Source organism: Anopheles aquasalis, chromosome 2, assembly GCF_943734665.1.
Source record: "Anopheles aquasalis chromosome 2, idAnoAquaMG_Q_19, whole genome shotgun sequence".
Taxonomy (NCBI): domain Eukaryota; kingdom Metazoa; phylum Arthropoda; class Insecta; order Diptera; family Culicidae; genus Anopheles; species Anopheles aquasalis.
The window spans coordinates 73,039,648-73,061,758 of record NC_064877.1 but is presented as its reverse complement, the minus strand read 5'-3'; the positions used below and the strand labels follow the sequence as shown (position 1 = coordinate 73,061,758).

The following is a 22,111-nucleotide window of genomic DNA, read 5'->3' as shown; positions in this document are numbered from 1 at the left end:
TTGGTCTCGAAAAAAAACAACAGAAAACAAAATGCCCTCCAGGGACTCCATCACAAGCGACGGTTGGCGTCCTCGGTGGGGCAGGATCGCGAGCAGAAACTGGCGGAGTCGAGCCGAGAAAGAAAGAAGCAAAAACCTAAGCATAATGTGAAAGAGATAATGGAGCTCTGGAGCATGTTTTCGCTGGCCAGCAGCAGCAGCAGTAGCAGCACTGGAAGGAAGGAAGAAGAAGCATAATTTTCGATCAGCCCGACCGACCGTCGACCTTCACCAAGGCCAGACCACCGGGGCCAAATTAGACGAGACGAGAAAACGAACCCCCGGCCAGGAGATGTTGATGATGATGGAGAAGGAGGTGGCCGGACATGATGATGGTTTGGCTGGCTGCCACCAGCTGATACCCAGACCAGCACCAGGGTCGTGTACGATCTCGATCTCGATCTTTCACTGTCCGTTCCGTCCACTGTTTGTTCGGAATGTTGGGCGACGCACGAGCGAGATTTTGAGTAACGGGTTCCCGTCCATTCCTGACAGCTGACCAACCAAACGGAATGAACTGATTTATGCGTCTGCATTCTGTGGGATTGTTGCTCTGTTGTACCTTCCAGGTTTATGTTTTTGTTGTTGTTTTTTGGGAGGGAACAGCTTGCTCGGGCTGTACGTTTAACACCCATTAGCCATTACGCAACGTAAATCTGTCGTTAGCTGAGACAATCAGCCAGCCAGTCAGCGGCCACGGGTGGCATTCTCATTAAAAGCGATTAGAGATGGCGCCCCTCTTTTTTGTTAGCTTCTTACATTCCCACACCACACCAAGATCAGGCGCGATCAGATGATCAGCACGACCACAAAACATTCCCACGACATTATACCAACCACTGTTTAATGTTAACCAACCTCCCAGATCTCTCTCCCGGTGGTGTCTGGTGCCCTTTTGTTTGATGGTTGACGAATTTTCCACCCACTTTTTTTTTGTTTGCTCCAGAAGAATGAAAATACGACGCAATCGGCGACGACGCACGACGACGAAGCAGACGAAGACGAAGCAGAAGACGACGCCGGTTAACAGAAGAAGAGGATGATGCTCCCACCATGGCATTGCCCAACCACTGGCGCTGGTGCTGCTGCCTGGATCGGATTGCTGATTTGGTTAGCCACGCTCGTCCACGCAAGTAAGTTCCACCTCCAGCGTGTGCGCGCAATTAGTTGTCGCGACCCTAACACCTCGCCTGATCAGGAGTAATCAGTGATTCCAAGCGAAAGCCCGCCTGGCCGTTCGTTGGGCAACAAATCGCGGTGATTTGTTTGGTGGTGGCGGCGACGATGGCGATGGCTAGCATCTCACGATCGCTTTTTTTGACGGATGTTCGACCATCGCGCGCTGTCATCCACCTCACCTCAACTCCTCTGTTCAGTGGCTGGTCAGGTGAAAAGCAATTTTCGGCTTCTCTGCAGATCGATCGAAGGAATGGGTGTCGCAAATCACGAATCGGCGGACACGCGGTGTTTTCTGAGGCTTTCTGCCTCATCTTGCACTATCATCGCTTCAAATTGCTATCGCCTTTGGAACAGCATTCGTCGGCTTAGACAACAACAACAACAACGGAACGGACTGTTGAGGCCACATGACGATGCATCGGTCACTTGTCTGGCGCCACATTGATACTCCCTTGGACCTCGTTCCTTTGGGGGGAACACTCCTCGTGTGGAGAGGGTTGAATGTGGGTTAATGAGACCTCATGGAGAAGCTTAGGCGCGCGCGCGATCGGTTAGTGTTTTGAGGGAGAGTCGTGTCACGTGAACGTGACTCGCGCCCTTCTATGCAGCGCGCACTGGTCGAGTGGCTCGCCAACGCCAACAGAGTGTCCGAGTCGGAGTGCTTGGTGCTTGGTACAAGTTTCGAAATCCCCATAATGGGAGGACCATTTATCATTGTGTTGAGGAAGCGAAACACTTACAGTTTTCTTCCCCCCCGGGGGGGGGGGGGGGGGGGGGTTGGGTAAGGGTCACCATGACCAGGGCTGACAGTTGGACAAGTGGAAACATGAAACATAATTGCTACCGTTGGTTCTGCAGCGTGCACGATCAGCGAGCGCATGTTTTGCAATGATTTTGAGTAGAAAGAGAGACAAACCGATAGACACATGATTGGAGAAGAAAATTTCTTCTTAAAGTTCATGAACTGGAATCAGAAGCCACCGATCAGCTTCAGCAGCGCATGGGGAATGCTTGGAATTCACTCGTATTCGTGCCCACCTCGTATGCTAATGCTTGTGCGCCCTGGATCATAAATCATGCTCACTATCAAACGCTGACTGGCCATTAATCATTATCTCTCTTGTTGCCGTTGCGGCGCCGCTTCCACTTCCAGACATCATACACAACGTGCTGGGGCTTCCGGATACCTGCGTCTACCAGAATCAGGTGCGAGCCTGTCGGCTTTCGTTCACCTGCTGGCTCGAAGGTGGCCGGCATGTGTCGGGATGCGGTGAAAACCGGTGGCTGATGTCGTGCTGTGTGCCGGAGAGTGAACTGGTGGCAGCGGGCGCCAGTAGCAACGCCATCATCGCACCGAAGGTGGCTTACGCCGGACCGTTGCTTCCGATGGCCGCCCTGATGCCCCCCATTGTGCCCGCTAGCCGACCGAATATCATCGTTCCACCACCCCCGATGCCACCACCGATGGGAATGGCACATCCTGGGATGCAGTATTCGAAGCAGAAGAGCTTCTTCCATCGCCGATCGGATCAGTTGATGCAGAGCGAGTGCGGAATCCCACAGACGTCCCAGAATACGCTACAGAAGCGTATCATCGGTGGGCGGACGGCGAACTTTGCCGAGTATCCGTGGCAGGCGCACATTCGCATTGCGGAGTACCAGTGTGGAGGGGTGCTGGTGTCGAGGAGATTCGTCGCAACGGCTGCTCACTGTATTCAGCAGGCTCGGCTTAAGGATATCGTTATCTATCTCGGTGAGCTGGATACGCAGAACTCGGGCAAAATTATGGAACCGTTACCGGCGGAGAAGCATCGGGTCGAGCTGAAGATCGTGCATCCGAAATTCATCTTCCGGATGACACAACCCGATCGGTACGATCTGGCGTTGCTGAAGCTGACGAGGCCGGCCGGGTACAAATCGCACATTCTGCCCATCTGCCTGCCGATGCGACCGATGGAGTTGGTGGGCAGGAAGGGTATTATCGCCGGGTGGGGCAAAACGAACGCCAACATGGGACAAACGGGAACGAACATACTGCGGACGGCAGCGGTTCCTATCATAAGTATGGTGGTTCCTTCGTATTATCCCCGATTTGGACGACGTGACTTATGTGAATTTTTTGTGCTTTTAGGTACAAAAGAGTGTTTGCGGTGGCACAAGAGCAAGAAGATCAACGTCGAGCTGTACAATGAGATGTTTTGCGCGGGACACTCGGACGGGCATCAGGATGCGTGCTTGGGTAAGGCGGGGATTTCATCCAAAAGTAGTAGTTGAAAGCTGGTCAAGCGGAGCAAATGGATGGTTTAATCAACACATAATTGCTGAAATTTGGTAGCTCCTAGATTCGTCCATCGTTCAGGCAATTTACGAATTCTTAGTCGAAAGGTGTTTATTCTCGTTTGCTATTAAAGATTCAATACTTGTTGCGGAAATGCATCGCTGTGCAAACAAATCGTTGATCGAAGAATCGCTCCATTAATAGTATAATCAATATTTAGTAGTCTATAGAACAGCAAAGCTTTGCTCTCGTAGCAGCGAATGTCTTGTAAACGTTCTCTCACCCTTGTGAACGTATCGCTGGCCTTACCTATGGTTAGTTTAGGACTCTCATTACATTCTGTTTTTCAATTCAAGTGAATGGCAAAGAAACTATTTTTGGAACATTTAGATTTCCTCGAGGTATGGTAGGATTTTTTCGGGATGCTTTCATGAGCCTCCTCATCTTTGCTAAAGTGAATCCTGAGGGCCCTGACCCAAGATGGAACCCTTAACGGCTCATAAACCGTGTTTTTAACGCATAATGCTTATGAAATGGTTATTTAAAAAATTTGCCATTTCTGTCTCGATTGCTGTAAAAATAGCAAAGAATACTTTTAAAAGGTTCAGCATTTAGGCAAAAAATTGTAACGAAATTTGTAAATCAATTTAGTACTACGATTTCAGTTTTTCCAAGTTCATTTTTCAAAAACCGTTCCGCACTTCAATTGCATGCTTCAGGTGAATTAATATGCCTTCTGGCTTGATCGTGATGATCAAAAACGAAAGTGGAAAACTCAGGAAAATGGTTGGGTAATTTTCCCATATTTTTTCGTAAAAGCTGATCCTTTGATAAGTATCCTGTGAAAATTGTACATAAATGGTAGCAGAATTGACAAAGATACAGATTTTTAATTAACCTCACAAAGGATTTCAGTAAGGAAATCATGCGGGGTGGAGAGAAGTTGAAACCGACTGACAAAATTATGTTGTCCTTCGTCCTTTTTTTATTATTTACTATTATTACGCTCATTATTTTATTCATAAACTTTCGTTTGTCGAGCAATTCTTCACCTCTTTGATTCTCTAATGATCATCGAAATCCTTGTTGCATCAATCTTTTTAAAATCCATTTGCAATTTATACCTAAAAACACCCCGAAAAAAAGATTGTTAATCGTGTATTCCTCTTCTGTTCCGTAGGTGATTCGGGCGGCCCGCTGATCATCAACGATCGAGGACGGTACACACTGATCGGGATTACCAGTGCGGGCTTCGGTTGCGGTGTCGACCATCAGCCGGGCATCTATCACAACGTTCAAAAGACGATCAAGTGGATACAGAGTGTCGTCCTGTCGTGATGCGTCCTGCCCGGGATAATCTCCAACCTGCCCTGCAACTTGATGGTGCTGTTGCCGTGTTGCTGCTGTGCTTTGCCAGCAGGCACTGCACACTGGCACTAAGCAAACAAACTAAGGACTAACAGTATTGACTATTTATTGAGTTAGCATTTTAATCGCCGGTACTCGAATGCAGCACACAATGCGAATGTGATTCTTTACATTTTAACGGAGCAGCCCTCCCTCTCCTTATCTGTCTATCTTTCTCTCGAAAGCGGCGTATGGGCGATCGTCCCCATTGCGTCGTTGCGATTTGCGAGAAGATTTGTAGCCTTATGACTGAACGATGGCGGCGCTCTCTCCTCGCGTCCGCGGGACCGAACGATCATCTAATGCAATAAAGTTTTATGAAACATAAACTATTTATATCATACAAGAAGAAACAAAAAACCCTCGTGTGTTTGGTGTGCGTGCGGACCAGAAAGAAACTGTTATACTGTTATACTGCGAGCTCTCGATCGGGTAGCAAGCGCGAACTTCCCTTCCACTCTCGCTTGTGCCGTGGATCATTCCGCTTGACATTTGAATGTTTTCCACTTTTCCGCCTCCCTCATTGAGTGGCGAAACGAACCGAGTGCCCGAACCCCCATAAACGGCCTCATTACCGGCCCGCCAGCTGGAATAGCCGGGCACCATCTGATATCTCCACGTCGTCGGCATCGTTGTCGTCACGGTCAATTGACCGGCGTACCGTACGCGGCGTGTACCAGGAACTCCCCCCCTGGGCCCGGTAGTGTTTTCAGCAACACTTTTCGCGAAAGCGGCACCCGGGAGTGGCCGTTTCCATTTCCGCGGACAGGGCGGAAGGGTTCCGTTTATGGTCGTTTTTTGGGGAGCGCTACTGGTGGTGGCGAGGAGGCTTTCGAAAATCGTATCCCCCCCCCGGGGGTCTGATCAGTGGTAAGAGAGATAGTACAGGTGCGCCAGTAGCCACCGGTCGATCGATCTAGTGATCGAGATAAGCTCGACCACCGAAAAGGGTAATAAAATTTAGAAAATCTCCTCTCCACACTCTGCACAGTCGACCGTTAGGTAGATCATGGCACCGGGGTACTTGTGGCCCGGGATCGACAAGAATTGGACCGTGAGCAGTAATCGGCCGGCAATCGAAACCACCATTCGCTACGAGAGCGCGTACACGCTTCCGCCTAATCAGCCACCCTTTCAGCCCGCAGACCCCCGATCATGCGCTAATGTTGGTCACCACCATCACATTACCTCTCTCGCTCTCGCTCTCTCTCACACTCGACTGCCGTCAATTGATCGTGAACTTTTCACGTTTTCAGTGGTTCCGCGCTCGCGGTCTCGCTTTTCAACCGCAGCACACCACGATAGACACAGTGCCAGTGGGCGGGGGTCGAGGGGCTGGTGGGAAGCATAAACTGTGTATGGAAGCGGTGGACCCGGCAGACTGCCGTCGATCGCCAGTATCCCGGTAGATGGCCCACTGGTTGCACGTGTCCGGTGTGAGCTAGTGAGTCACTATCGCACCCGATCCGCTCGTGGGGGAGATCCTCTTTCGCACAGTGACTAATCAGTCCTTGACGGGCGCGTCAAAGTGCAGTACAAAGTGAAGTAGGTCGCTTGCATAACGCACGCTTAGTGGCCAGTGTGTTCGAGATCCGGCATTTCGACAGCGAAAAGGTGCGTCAGAGCGTGCAACGTCGAAGCTTGTGGCTTGTGGGGATTTTCCCCCAAAAATCAGGCCTCCTTTCAGACCTTTGCGTCAGTCTGCTGGTCGGAAGTGGATTGAACTGGTGGTACGAGCTGTACACGAATCGAAAGCAACTCGCTCGTGAATGTGGCCAGCTGAAGGATGCGTACTTTCGCTTTCGCACGAGCCACTCTCTGCTGCATCGAGTGATCGCGATCGAGCAGCGGACCAGCTTCCGCTGCTACCGTTTCCGTCTCCTTCCGTGCTGACAGCTGTTCGCAGCTTCCAGCTCGGTGTGTGTGCGAAGAAAAGGAAATTTTTAAAACCAAAACCAGCACCATCTGGCATTGATCTGGCCTGCGCTGCGTTGCGAGCTGTGATTTTGTGAAAGTGAAACGCATCATTTGAATTCAGTTTTTTCGGTTCGGTGTCCGACGGATCCCTCCGGAAGCTCCTCCTCACCTGACGATCCCTCCCATCGTGTCTCTTTTGGCCTCATTTCCCTTTCCCGTCCACTGCTGTTGCATTTGCGTGCCAATCGACCATTTCTCCAAACAAAAAGAAGCGTACTCTGTGCGCATGATCGGTGATCAAGCGGTGCTCAAGTTCAGTTGCCTAATCGTCTAAATTTGGGTTTGTCGGACGGCTGACCGTCCGACGGTTATCGTAATGCGCGCGAGCGCGCGCGCTCACGGTTCGCGTGTCAAACCCTCGTCGACACGATCGATAGTGAGAGTGATTACGCGATCGAGTGGCGTGGGATCACACCTCCCACCACCAACCTGGGGGGGGTGGGTTTCCCATATCACAAGCGCGTGCTAAAGAGAGAGAGAGAGGAAAAGTGTGGCAAAAACCGGTTCCACCTTCCCCGGGCCAGCCCCCCCCCCCCCCCCCTTCTTGTGATCGCGCCAGTGACAGTGAAACCATATTGAGAGTTTGTGTGTTTTGCTTCTTTTCTCCGATTTCTTGCAGCCTTATCTCGTGTGTGCAGTGTGTGCAGAGTGTGTCCGAGGTTTGTTGCAAAGTGATCCACGCGAAAGCGCGTTTTCCTTGGTGCAGCGCATTAAGCGGAAGCGGTATGCGCTGTTGGTGGTATCCGTTGCGATGCAGCTGGCTTCGGTCGGCGCTAGTGCCGCTGCTGTGCCTGGCCGCGGTCTGTACGCTCGATACGGCTTCGGAAGTGAACCGTGTCCGGTTTGCGTCCGAGGATCGCAGCCGAGTGGCCAGTCGCCAGGATTATTACGATAAACACCAAGCACCAGGTGGTGGTGGTGGTGGTGCCAACGAACGCTTCAACGAGGTGCTGGACCGCGGTAATCTGCGGACCCTCATCAGCAGCCAGCTGCCCAAGAGCGGTCGCTTTTTCGAAGAGTTCGACGGAAGTAAGTAATTAGTGAGGGTGATGGGGGGGTACATGATGTTGTCACGTTGTTGTGGGCTGATGACAAACTAATCTCTTCTCGCCACCTTCATCGCAATCGTCCATTGAACTGGGAAACAGGCGACACAAATTGTGCGATCATTACGCGGTGTGTTATGTTGCTGTTGCTGTAATCGTTGTAGTATTCGTGCCTTCGGTTGCGGATCAGTTGAATATAAGTTGCGATACTCCCAGTTTGTGTGGGTGGGATTAGTGAAAGTCTTCTGTTTTGTATTTTGGGACCAAGAGTCTCCATTTGTCCACTTCCAGTAACAGAACTCGTCTCACTCACTGTTAATTGCTGTTACGCGACACCTGACCTCTCCATCAGACTCAGCAACAACCACCAACACCAGCCGCCAGTATTTCGGAAGCAACAAATCGTCCGATTACGAATGCCCTGAGTCAGTGTCTTACGCAACGGTACCTCAATCTTCGTTCCCACTTCCTAAAAACCACCCCAACCACTAACACAAATGTGCGAATTGAGCTTTTAATAGCTCCGAGTCAAGCCAAGCCAAGCCAAGCCAAGCGCCGCCAAGCGTTCGTCAGGTCATCTGTTCCACTGACACAGACGCCGCAGTGAGCTGCCAGCGGTGTCATTCCTTATGCGCTGGCTCGCCTGGCAGTGGCTTCCATAAATCCATAAGAGCCCTGCCTCCTCACCGGAACACTTTTGGAAGCCTCGATGGTGACGACAACGACAGCGACGACGAAGTTGACGACGATGATGGGGAACAAAGGCAAAAGAGAAAGTAAACAATGGCCTTCGGTTGCTCGCCGTCGCGTTTCGGTTTTACTTTCGCTTTCTTGCGCGGATCGGAAGTGGTTCCACCACCTCCACCACCAGCAGAGCGATATTTGACCGCAAAAATGGTGCTTCGAGGTATCATCGTCGCTGGCAACACTGTCTGCTGAGGATTGGAGGGAAAGGTTGATGAGTATGCTGCTAAAAGGGCAAGTAGGCTACTGTTGACGCGTCCACGCTTATGTAAGCGCTGCGATGGATTGACACTCGCTCAATGGCCAATCGCCGTTGCAGCCACTATTTGAATGATTTAACCTACTGCAACCGGAACGTGAAATGCGGACTGCGTTTTTGTGCGTCATGGTCATCAGCCGGCAATGCAATGGCAATTTAGCCGGGGGGGATGGGGAGGTGGAAAACAGTATTTTGTGTCAACCCGTGGCGTGGTCTCGGCGGTGGCTTCGCAATCTTCTCGTTGCCATGGTTTGCAATCACTCCTGCTCCTGTCAACGCTGAGTGGCGGCAGTGGCGACGATGGTTGGGTGAATTTCGTATGCGAATCGAAGCCGCGGAACCAACGGAACGGTGAGACGAAGAGAGGGCTGTCCTTGCGCAAACGTAAATCCCTCGTACCATGTCGTGGTGTGACTGTTCGGACACGATTGCGGTTCGCGGTTTTCGCGCCACTTTCTCCCGATGGACCACGGCAGCTGGGACACGCGACACACCCGATGGCATTTTGCGCGAGATACGAGATCCCGCGGTTTCGGGAAGAGCATCTCAAGCGACAAAGTGATCGCTATGAGAAAAGGTGTGATCGTTGTTAGAAACCCACGCGAGACAGTAGCTTGATTTGAAAACACTTTCAACACTTCAGCGCCCAGTGCGCATAACGAGTGCAGTGGGCTTCAGTGAATTGATGACACGCGCGCACATTTGGCTGTGTTGCTGTCATTTATGACTGATATAACCACCAGCCGCATCAGACCAGGGGAGGACCGGTAATTTCGATGCTCAAGCGAATAGAACCAAGCCACCAAGCCAACTTCAGTGAGGTAGCGTGAGCTCCACCGGATTGCAGAGCTGATGCTGCTGATCGCACTAATTGTGGTTGGGCTAGCGAGGCGAGATAAACATTTGGAGTATTTGTTGGAGAGTGTCAACGCAATCAGAGTGAAAATGCTGCCGCCCGTACTGCAATTAAAGCGATCCTTGGCGTGGTGCTGGCCTAGATGCTTTTGGTGGTTTAATTGTCCAGATAAAATGCTCATAAAAGTGGAACAAAGTGTGGCGCATTCAGTGATAGTTACAAGAGTTAGAAGCTAAAATTGAGTTTCATTTTGTTGTTGCCTTGATGCCGATGAACGAAAGCCAACTTTATCGTCAAGAATATCGACATTCGAGATAAAAATCTGTTGAAAATCGTTTGTATTAATAGAGTTTGCGAATTACATTTTGTATGGCACGGAATTGATGACTGCAAATTTAAAAAAAATAAATCGAGTTTTAAGATGCCCTCAGTTCACAGTTTAACAATTTCTGGTTAAACGAAAAGCATACTTTTTTCTCTTTCTGCGGACTGACCTAGCGATGAGTTTGCTATTAACAATTAATAATATTTTTTTAAAGGTTGCAACCTATTGTTGCATTTACGAATTTGTGCAGTTCTGAATTATGAAACCCAAGGTGAAAGGTGAAACCCAGTGGATAGTAAGTCCATTATTATCCAGGAACTTATACAAACTTTCCTTCTATAAATAATACAGAAAACATAAACCAGGAACACCTTCTGACAAGAACAGAGTTGAAGCAATCCAATCATCATTATTAATAGAACCATTTCACCAGATTGGTACATCCACGGTGCCATCCCAATCGCTCAAACCACCGCACAACCGTTACAATGCACTCACGCCTTGATGGCTCTTCTCTTTGCTTTTCCCTCGTCATCGTTGTTCTAGGATTGCGGAAGCATTTAACCCTCTAATTGCCGGCCGGGTACGCCGGATCAGAAGAACCGACACGGGGCGCGTAAAAAGCGTGCGACACAAAAGACTTCAATGCCCGCGACAGTGGTTGTAAGCGACGAACCTCCACTCGTCGTCTTGTAATTCGCATCTCGCGCGCTCCACAATCCTCCCCCCGTCTCCGGGGGTCATTTCGTTATTAAAACAAACAACAACCCGGTCACCGGGACCCGTGGTCGTGGTTCGGTAACTCATCCACAACAAATGAACACAACCGAGCGGTGGAGAAAGCACCAGCACCAGCCGCGGTGCCGAAGAAATGGAACTCAACGCGCCTTGATGTGCCTCGCGTCTTCAGCTGCATCCAACTGTTGGTGGGGCAGCAGGTTGCAGCGAACGACGATCCCACTCGTGTCTTCAGTTCACCGGCAACACTCGCTCGGACGACAGTGTGATCGCTCGCGCACGTGCCCCCCGAAATCGCTCTCTTCGTGAACGTTAACGATCCTGATACTGATCGCGACACCTTTCGCGCCCCCTGTCGTCTAGTGCGTGTGCGAGTTTGTGTCGCTGATTGGTGGACAACGTTCCCTGCGAGAAAGTGCCGTAAATTTCGCACAAAACGCGCGCCTCATTCGGAGGTTCGTGGCTTGGATTTAGGATCAACAGAGGATCACCAGAGGAGATCGGTGGAGGATCGGTGGCATCGAAAACTGCGTGGTGATCGAGCGAGGAGCGTGTGGAGCCTTAAATGAGCGAGCGATCGGCCGTCCGTTGGTCATAAGCGTGTCACGTTCGGTGGTTGGTGGTGGTTTGTGCGGTTGTTGTGAAGAACGTCGAAACGCGCTGAACCTGAACGAACGCTCGGGGAAGTTCAGCGACAGATCCCCTTGGCCCTTCTCCGGTGGGTTCGAGACAAAGCAGGTTCGCCGAGGGCTCCAACGGGAAGGGGAGACCGAGGAAACGAAAGGCCACGACGCCATTACGACTGGTCGGTGACCGTGGGACCACGGTCATGCGGTGCCTGTCTGTGTTGCGGTTGAAGAAATTTTTCTTTGCCAACAGAAAGTGAAATTGCTTGCCCTCCGCACCATCAGCCCGAGCACTCTTTGCCTGTCCCTGTCTGTCCGTTTGAGTGGACGAAGAGAAGCTGCGAAAAAGGGAACGCACTCGCACTCGGCGGCTGTGTAGAAAGAAAGGAAGACAAGAAGGCCAGAGCAAGAGAAAGAAAGCAAGTCAACCAAAGACTAAGAGAAGGAGGAAGCTAAGGGGAGCAACAGCGCAGACATTCTCATCAAGCACTGCACGCCCGCCCGCCCCCAAAGCACCCGAAGAGAAGGAACAGCAGCAGCAACAAAGACGAACCAAGACGAGTCTTGTTGTGGGGCTGGCTGGCGAGTGGCCTTTCGAGATCGAGATCGCGTCGAAACGTCGGTGACCCTTCGCACGGATGCCCTTTTCTTTGGCAGTCGGTTCATATGAGCCTTCCTCTAATGGGCAGCGACTGACTGTGTGTGATTGCGATCGTGTCTTGGACTTGACTCATCAGCATTGTCTTGCCAGAAGTGCAAATCCCTGTCTGTGGGTTTGCAGGAGCAAACCTTACCTCACCTGGCGATGATCATGCGCCGAGCTCTCTAATGGCCAAATGCCACGAAATGGCAGCAACAGTGCTCGCGTAACGGAAGTAAAGGAAGTCGGAAAAGCGCGCCATTGCACCACCGAACGAACGAACGAACGAACGAACGAACGATCATCATCATTTTGTGCAATTCATTTCCTTTCTGCACGGAAGCGCTTTCGAGTGGCGAGAGTCTCTTAACCTCCGGGTGTGTTTCCTTCGTACGTGGTTGTGTTTGCGTGTGTTTGGCCAGCATCCATCCTAGCAGCGACTACGACATTGCATAATCCGTTACATTAACACGCGCGATCATCTTCCTCCGTCTGGTTGTGGTCATCACGCTCGCCGCGTGCTTTTCCCATTATCGTCAGCGTGGAAAAGTGTCTTCTCCTCTCTCTCTTGCGGGGTTGTTCCGGTCCCGGATCTACTGGTGTGTGCGTGATCAGGTCGCTATGAGGTGGTAAATTGCCGTGGATTGCGTTTTTTGGGGCCAACATTTTGTCATACTTCCGGTCGCATAAGTAACACGCCACAAGCCACGAGTGACAAAGCGGTGAAGAAGAGGAAGACGAGTGTCTGCGATAGTGTGAATGCAAAAGTGAAGTTTTGGAAGGTGTTTCTTTTTGTCTTTCCATTTTCCGTGTCGTGACCGCGCCGAGGATGCGCCCGACAGCGAGACGGCGCGTATTACGTTAACAACAATCGATCGAGCGTGTTGTAGTGGGTTGTGTGGTTTCCACGTGGAGCTTTGTACATTAGTTCCACATTGCCTCCGTTCCTTCCTACCACCGCCTGTTACACACGAGAAGTGTGCTGATCTCTTGCTGCAGCAATCGACAAGAAGCGAAAAGCGAAATGTTTCAATCGATACCGGAACGAAGGCAGTTGCTAGTGGGTTGCAGCATAGTGCTGCTACTGATGCTAGCGGCCACCAGTGGTGCCAAGAGTGGTCCAACACCCCAGCAGGAACAGGATATACTGCTGCTCGATGCGCTCGGCAAGCGGCAAACGTTCAACAGCGAAGATTTCGGTCAAAACTCCATCATCGAGCTGTTGGGACGAAGTAGGTGTGGTAGTAGGGCTGGTGTTTGAACACACAACCGTCCCGTAGTGTCTTGATTGATCACAAAGCAACTAATCTAACGCCCGCAACAACTATAAAACCATTATAAAACTAACACTTGTTTCTGTCTTTTCTCTCTCTTCTTTTCTTTTCTTCTAGTGATTCCCCAGACATGCCGGCACAAGGGACGCAAGTTCGAGTGTGGCCTATCGCTATCGTGCGTCCTCGGTGGTGGTAAACCACTGGATCTTTGCAGCGGTGGGATGATCTGGTCGTGCTGCATCGATCGCGAGTTTGCGCCGGAAACTGATCCGGAGCAGGGCGCTGTACACAATGCAAGTGAGTATCGCAGCCATTGGAGTTGTCGCGGAGTGGAATCGATTCCGGATTGGATTGTACCGGATTGGTTGTCCGAGATGTGTCAGGAACTGTCTCACCTGGAGACAAATTAATCTCGATTCGATGCTGCAAAACAATGCCAGCAACTCATTATGGTGGATAGAAACCCTTTCAATTGGTATTCAGCCCCCCTGAACCAGCTTCCTGGGCCCTGTTCCGGTCGATTGATCATACTCGATCGTGGGGAGGTCCACTTTCACGATGATTACACTCGCCCGCCCGCCCGACCGCCCGCTCGTGTGTGTCTGTCGCAGACCTTTCACTTTCCGGTGTGCAGTGTCTTTGGCAAACGAAATTACCATTCCAGCTTGATGGCGGTGTGCCAGCACCATTTGCAAATTACAATTTGGCAACATCAGCGACGGTGACGAACAACAATCGCACGCACGCCCGTCCGTCAGGTGCTGATGATGATGATGATGATCCGCGCCACACGTCGACACGGGAGCCTGAGAGCACAAGTTTGAGTGATAGGCCGCGTAGCGAGCGCGTAACCGGACCGATTATGGTTTATGTGCCGATGGGCTCGTTTGTTCGCATTGTTTCGCGGTGCGAACAAACGGCTTCCCAACGCTTTTCACTGTCACCCGTGTCTGCCGCATATGAGCGCGGACGCAAATGCGAAAAGAAAGTATTCGTCCACGTCCTCGAGCCGTTCACCGCTCGGTGCTTTGTTCTTTTGCTGTGCCAATTGGAGGAGCGGCAACTAAACAGCTGCAGAAACAGTTTGTCTGCCTGTGCGTTACAAAGTTTCTCCTCAACGCATCTGTCTTCAAACAAAGCACAATCCACGATGAGTACGTTGCTAAAATGCATTATCTTCAGCTATCAGCACAGTTCAGTGAACGCGCTGGCTTGCTATTACATTTTATCCAACTCAGTGCTTGGATGTCAGAATGCATAATTGTTCAACCGGTGGACACTCAACGTGCAACCAATCGAACGGATAATCTACACCGAGTGTCCGAGATGTCCGCGAGAAATGGAAAGAGAGAGTGAAAGGAATGGCCACGCTGAGTAAAACGGAAACATTGCATTTATGCAACGCCACCTCATCGCACTTAATGGAACGCCATTTTCTGATAACGAATGTTGACCGCAGCGTGATAGGGCGCGTCCTGTACGCTCACTTCGCTTCAATTGTGCAACTGCACTGCCACTCGGAGCAATCTCGTTGCATCGGAAACCTTTCACGTGGAGCAATTCAAATCATCGCGTGAAGCAGCATCTCGTTCATCGTCGTCGATTAAGGTTGCCGCAGGTCATGCTCTCATTAGCATAGTGCGTACACTTGCCATCGAGCCATGAGTGTGTACTCGTGCATCTTCCTCTCCAAAAACTTCCTCCCAAAAAAGTGCTCCAGAAACTGGGTCGCCCCCCTTATTACGCCATAAAGACAGTCTCGCCTCGCGGCGATCACGTCGATAAATGATTGACGATGGTTGCCCTTGAAGCGGAAGGAGGTGCCGCTTGCCTGTTAAAGACCTGGGGCTGGGTAATTAAATTCCGCAAGCACAAGTCCCTTACCGTGCGTAACGCTTCGTTTCGTGGTGCTCGTGACCGAGAGGGCGTTGGTTCATAATTCATCCACCCAAACCCATGAGCCGTACCGTGCCGTTAATGTTTCCTCTCGACAAAAGTGTCGATCGTGGTGAAGCAGAGAAGATGAAAAATGCGTTTTTCGTTCGTTTTTTCCTTTTGGTGGCTTTCAAGCAAAAGGGGAAATGAAAAGCACGCTACCTGTGGTGAGGTGCTGGTGACGAAAGACGGCAGTTTTTTTTTCTCTCGAAAATCTCGAAAAAAAGAAGAAAAAGTAGCGGGAAATTTGATAACAAAAACACAATGCGAACAGACACAGACACACTGACAGACAGACAGACACAATAACTCATCGAAAGGGAAACTCGAAAAGGTGTGACGTCGTGTTTTGCCGCCGGTCCGGTTTGGTGTTAATGCGGCGCCACCACCATTACCAACTCCAGCTGGTAGGACGTCTCAATCTGTCGACACCTGGTGTCACCAATGGGGAGGGCGCCACCAAGTGCCGTAGTGCGTAACAGAGAGCATGAGGAGAGTGAGCTCTTGCCCCTGCTTTGAAAGAGGCACAATTATCGTAACGCAAAAGCGCAAGACGATAGCAAATCCGGAGCAACCGGAGCATCGAGCGCTCGCGCGAACAATAATGTCTTGTCTTGGTGTTTGGCAGTCGATCTTCTTCACGCCTTAATTGACACACTTGCGTGTCTCCCGTCACCATTAATCTCACGAAAAGAGCCTCCGTAGTGCGATCACAATGAGTGGCGTGCGGTCGTTACGATTGGCGCGTGTAATGAGGTGACGAAGATTGACAAATTCCCTTTCGCGACAAAGCAACAAATAGCTGGGCGTCCTGCTTCGGAGAGACTCGGCTCGGAGCAGCACCTTTCACAATTCGAGATCACACAATAACACAACACTCTTTTTCTCGCGCAATTTTCTTCCTTCCAAAAACACACACCATCACGATCACGATGATCTTGGTTCCAACTCACTTTCGCGAGTTCTGGGTCTCTAGGTGACATTATAAACTTGTTCGGCTTCTATCCGCCGGCCGGATCATCCGCATCATCCTCTTCATCATCCGCCTCATCCTCGTCGTCTTCATCGTCGACGCTGAACCGTCCACAGGCGACGCAAACGTCACTGTACTCGAGCAATAACTATAACGCAAAGCCACCGTACAGCGGTCAGCACCATCAGCAGCATCATCACCAGCAGCAGCCGCAGCCACCGTCGCATCACCATCACCTTGGGCCAGCCACCAGTCCACCACCACCGGAGTGGGGTTTCGATGGGAATCAGCTCGGAAATGGTGGACTCGCTGGTGGCTCTCCGTTTTCACCTGGAGCACCGGTGAAGCCTCCGGTACGGCCACCACTCGTCTACAGTACCGGAGGTCACGAGGAACAGTCGCCGGACCACGATCAGCGACCTTACGGTGGAGATCGACCGTACAGCTTCGCTCCTCGACCAACCTCGACACTGTACGGCGGTGGAGCAGGACAGCGACCTCAGACATCGCCGGCCCTGTTCGGTTATCCTGCGGCCGGTGGTGGACCATCGGTACAGCAGGAGGACGATGGCTATGGAGTCGAAAACGGTACCCACATGAGCGGATGCACCGTGCACCTCTTACCTTCCCTTTTCTTCCGCTTTTTTGAGCCGCTTCCAAGTCCGCTTCGTTGTGTAGCTTTGGCATCTTCGGCTGGGGTCCGGGGGAAGGTATACGATTCATTGGCGTGGTCCTTTTGTAGTTCTTTATGTTCTTCTTCTTTGGAGGCGAAACAGCACGTTCTGCACCAGCACACTGGTCTTTGACCACAAAAACACACACTTTGTATCACCTTCTGCGCTTCTTCTTGTAGTACTCGCTTCGCAGGTTTTTTGCTCCGTAGTGCGTTTGAAGTGTTTCTGCTCACCGTTACACCTCACAGGCACAGCACCTCACGTACCATGCACTAAGCACCATGCCACAGGGAATGATAGAAGGGATTCGTAGTGCCAAGCATTCTTTTTATCTCTGCCCAACATTAATCCATCAACATTCGTCTCTTGGTAGGTTGTGGCGAGCTGTACACCAGGACGAACCGTATCGTCGGTGGACACTCCAGTGGATTCGGAACACATCCTTGGCAGGCGGCACTCATCAAGAGTGGATTCCTCACGAAGAAGCTTAGCTGCGGTGGCGCCCTCATCTCGAACCGTTGGGTAGTGACGGCAGCGCACTGTGTCGCGACGTAAGTACTGGCCATTTTTGGACTGCTGAGGGCGTTCCTAACGACTAATTGGAATTCCTTTCAATCTACAGCACACCAAACAGTAACCTAAAGGTGCGTCTCGGTGAATGGGATGTACGGGATCAGGAAGAACGGTTAACGCACGAGGAGTACGCGATCGAACGGAAGGAAGTGCATCCGAACTACTCACCGAGTGACTTCCGGAACGATATTGCACTGGTAAGAGGATCCAGTGATCTCCTAGTGTCATGAGCTTCATTTTTCATTCGCTTTTATTTTAGGTGAAACTGGATCGTAAAGTTGTGTTCCGGCAGCACATTCTGCCCGTCTGCTTGCCACCGAAGAGCGTAAAGTTGGTGGGCAAAATGGCCACCGTTGCTGGCTGGGGACGGACACGGCATGGTCAGAGTACGGTACCATCCGTCTTACAGGTAAGCGACGATGAACGGTTGGGCATCGAACGTATCTTAATTGCTCCTGTGCCTCGCTCATCCCCAAATACAGGAAGTGGACGTAGAGGTGATACCGAACGAGCGGTGTCAACGATGGTTCCGGGCAGCAGGACGTCGCGAGACGATCCACGATGTGTTTCTGTGTGCTGGGTATAAGGAAGGTGGTCGTGACAGTTGTCAAGGGGACTCGGGAGGACCTCTAACCCTATCGATCGATGGACGCAAAACGTTGATCGGTCTCGTCTCGTGGGGCATCGGTTGTGGTCGGGAGCATCTGCCCGGAGTGTACACCAACATCCAGAAGTTTGTCCCGTGGGTTGAGAAGGTGATGGGCAAAGAATACTAGGCACGTGCAGCAGCGCAGTGGCCACACTGGCAGTTGGATTTTGGAATTTAGTATTCCTAGAGAAAGAGGAGGAGGAGGAGGAGGAGGAGAAGGAGGAGGAGGAGGAGGAGGAGTGTAGGAGCGTAAGATGATATTACTGTAAGGTACTAGGAGCTAAGGCGGAAGCGATGAATAGTAATTTATTGGTAAATTATTTTCAATTTCCATTCAACGACCACACGGAGTGCTAGAGTTGTTGATGCTTGATGCTTGATTGATGATTGATGATGAATCGAAGGAAATAAACCGTCTAAAACCGAAAAGCGATCAAAATGCTCGTTGGAAGTGTTGTTCGAATACGTTCGAAAGAAAAATAGTTGTTGGAAAGTTGGAATATGATCTTTGTGGCTTATCCTAAACAAACCAATTAGCAGTAGTTTTCTTTAGGAGATGATCCTCTCGTCTTCAAGTCCTGAACGCCTGAATGTAGGCACACCGTTGTCGAACCGCAGGCGAACGAGTCGGTCAACTCGAACTCGAACTCGAACTCGAACTCGACAAACATCGCCGTCTCTCTCTTTCGCTCTTTCACCCCTCTCTCACCTCGCCGCACCGCCGCATTATCGTCCTTGCCGGCCCCGAGGCAGGTGCACTTGGCTATGTGCTCCTCAAAGGCAGCCATACTCTGCAAACCGTGCTCTTTGGCCTCACGAGCCAGATAGAGGAGCATGTGGCAGTGGTGGCTGGCGCCTTGCTGTTCCGGATCCTGCTGCTCTGGCCGGAAAAGCTTCGCCGACCCGGCGACGAACTTCTTCAGGTGCGTGCTGGCGGGCAGATTGAATGCCGTCGCATCCATGGCCAGCATTCGCACCTCCAACCAGAGCTTCAGGAACAGCTCGAACATGGCGGCCGAGAAGTGGTTCTCAAAGGCAGTCACACCCACTACAAATGCAAAGCCACCCGGCTTATCTTCTCCCAGCTAGTTTCGATCCCGCGAAGCTTGTACCCCCGACCGGCATCCAGCACCCCTGGGCAGCCCGAGCTCTAAACGGGAAAAAGAAAACACATCCATTGCCTCCGGCCCCTACCCCTGCCCTGCCCTGCACTCCTTTTAACCTCAGATTACTTGGTCCGCTCTTCGACCTTCTCTCGGATTCGCACATGGAATCGGGGCAAGCGGACATAGACTGCTAGAGGAGTAGCTGAGAAGGAGGGTGGGTGAGATAAGTTAAATTTATTTTGCATATAAATTAATCGCATTTACCGCAGATCCATCCATTCGATCCAATCATTGGGCGGTGGGGGCTGATGGGAGAGATGACGTGGCGAAAAGCGATTTTACTCCAAATTACTAATTACTAATTAATTAATCGGCGAAACACAAATGCGAAATATAAACAAAAAATGCGAACGAAAAACAACCCGAAACCGAGAACACGCTACCCTCGGTAGGTGCTACCGAGAAGAGCAAAAGGACGAAAAAATCAAACTTTTCTCCTTGAACCTCAACTAAACAAATCCGGCATCCCCCTAGGACCACCCCCCCCAAACCATCGACAGCAGGATACACAAGACCTTCGGAACAATCAAGTAATAAACCATATCGTAAATAAAGAAGCCAAGGTGTCCCTCCCCTGAGCGCAGCGCACCATAGTTTATGACACCCTCTTTGCCCCTCTCTGCTGCACACGCTCTCACGCAACCGCAATTTATCCCGCTCTCATGCGTACATAATACGCACGTGTGTTGCACTAAACGAGACTATACGCACGCGCGCGCTCGCACATCTCTCGCCCGCTCTTCGATCGCTTCTTCGTGGTGGTTTGCGCGGCTGCATCGCCTCCCCATCATGATCCGGTGGGATGATGTCGTTGGCGAGGAAAATTGATAGCACTGCCGATGCCCAGGAGAACTGGCGTATGACTGACGTTGACGTTGATGATCGTTTTAAGGTCGTTCAACTAATATGCTGCGTGGCAGCCAGCCAGCCAGCCAACCAGCCAGTGCTCTCGCCCTGCTCCTGTCCGCTCGTGTGTGCGTGTCTCTGATCCGTTGCGACTAGAATTGTGTTTGCAAAACGACGAGGACGACGACGACGACGACGACCGAGAAGGCGAAACACCGATTATGGACCGGAGCACTGGCAACAGCGCGTTGGTAGACACGCGGGCACAGGATAGACACCGGGCGATTATGCCGGGTGTTTGAACCGCGCGATCCTGCCACCAACCTACGATTAGTGGTGCGAGCTCGCGAAATGAAAGCATAAAACACACAGGCGCACACAGCGGCCACTCTTCCTCCTGCAGCTCATTCGTCATCGGGAATCTGCCGGTGATCAGCGAGCACTCCAGTGTACAGAGAGGCTTGGTCCGGAGGCATAAACCTGGCACAAATTAATTGCCCAGATATTGACTTCTATTCAGCGCCCGCGTGGAACCCACTTACGGACGAACTATCGTTCATCGCCCCCTCCGGAGGCCTCCGGGGTGTTCGCATTTCCTCTCAACCAGCGCAGTTGATATCATCTCCCAGTGACCTCCATTGGCACACCGAAGGGTGCAGGTTGCGTCTTTGTAGTATTGCCCGAATCCGCGGGCCAGGCCGGGCCGGGCCGGGGACTCGAGTCTAATGAAGAGAAAGGAAAATAGGATACGAGAGATGAAGATGATGCAGGCGAACAGCCTACGCCCCTCTGGGCGATGTAATTGCGCCCGCACCCGTGATCGATCTGCACTGCAGACCTTCTCTTCTATTTGATTACGCGCTCCTTTACCGAACACGACCCTCTTTCCCTGGTGCTGAAGGTGTTGTGGAGTTAATGGAAGAGAAGAAAGCTCTCGGCTGCTGGCCACTTCTGCTTCTTGTGCCATAAACCGATACTATTACTCTGAAACAGGATCATCGCTTCAATACCAATAAAATAGAGTGCATGCTGAAGTGAACTGCATTTGTTTACAATGAAGCCAAAGCTCTCAAACTTGGGAACTCGATCGCTCGCGATCATTCGCTTCTCTTCGAATTAACCGGTTAGTCCAGGGGTTTGGTGGTCGCAGCAGCATTTAAACTGTCATCGGACCCTTTCTTCGGTTTGCAGAATGCATTCGGTTGCCCTACATGCCATGCCAGCAGACTGCAGCAGACTCCAATCCATTCCATTCCATTCCAGCCATCCAGCCATCCAGCCATCCAGCCATCGAGCCAGTCATCCATCACTATCTAATTTAAATCTTTCTTTCGGTCGGTCGGTCGGTCGGTTGGAACCTGATTTTGGAAGCAAATAAATCGTAGAAGAACAGTTATCGAGACGGGGCCCAACGGAGCAACGGTGCCACGGCCACGAGGAACGAGTTCTTCGCTCGACTTCGCTTAAGCGCTTTTCCAGCTTAACTTTCCCCTCCTCCAGCTCCCGCTTCACTTTGCACGCGCTCCATTCTCGGTACTGCCGGGGCTCAGCTGGCCATCAGCGATCGCTTGCACGAACCCTTTTTTCCCGCTTGCGATGGGCGCTTCAGCGCTGGAAGAAGCTGGATCCAGTGCGTCCTCTCTCCGCTGGGTCCCCCCGGATCATCTTGTATCATCTTTGTTTCAAACCGATTCAGCCTCAACAGCATCCGGCGGTGCGGAGTTGCGTTAATTAGGCTGCACGAAAGGAGGAGGAGGAGGAGCGGGGAAAACTCGGAGTCGCAAAACCTGCTGATGATGCCGAAGAATGCAATGCGCGACATTCAAGCATTTGGCTCTGATGGGCACTGGATGGACGGCACTGGATGGAGCCTTTTATCACAAACATTACTCCGTCCTCCGTCGTTC

General features: G+C 51.3%; 2 protein-coding genes across 2 annotated transcripts; both read left to right on the top strand.

The window, feature by feature from the left end:
* The first annotated feature begins 1,081 nt into the window (after window positions 1-1,081).
* On the top strand, window positions 1,082-4,834 carry LOC126581391 (serine proteinase stubble). The gene is made up of 4 exons (XM_050244997.1): window positions 1,082-1,172; window positions 2,372-3,280; window positions 3,350-3,457; window positions 4,677-4,834. The coding sequence occupies exons 1-4, from the start codon at window positions 1,082-1,084 to the stop codon at window positions 4,832-4,834; spliced, it is 1,266 nt and encodes a 421-aa protein (XP_050100954.1).
* A 2,771-nt stretch (window positions 4,835-7,605) lies between these two features.
* LOC126577033 (serine proteinase stubble) lies at window positions 7,606-18,319 on the top strand. Its single transcript, XM_050238425.1, has 8 exons — window positions 7,606-7,909; window positions 8,279-8,351; window positions 13,114-13,346; window positions 13,506-13,685; window positions 17,344-17,521; window positions 17,593-17,740; window positions 17,803-17,952; window positions 18,026-18,319. The coding sequence occupies exons 1-8, from the start codon at window positions 7,606-7,608 to the stop codon at window positions 18,317-18,319; spliced, it is 1,560 nt and encodes a 519-aa protein (XP_050094382.1).
* The last annotated feature ends 3,792 nt before the right edge of the window (window positions 18,320-22,111 follow it).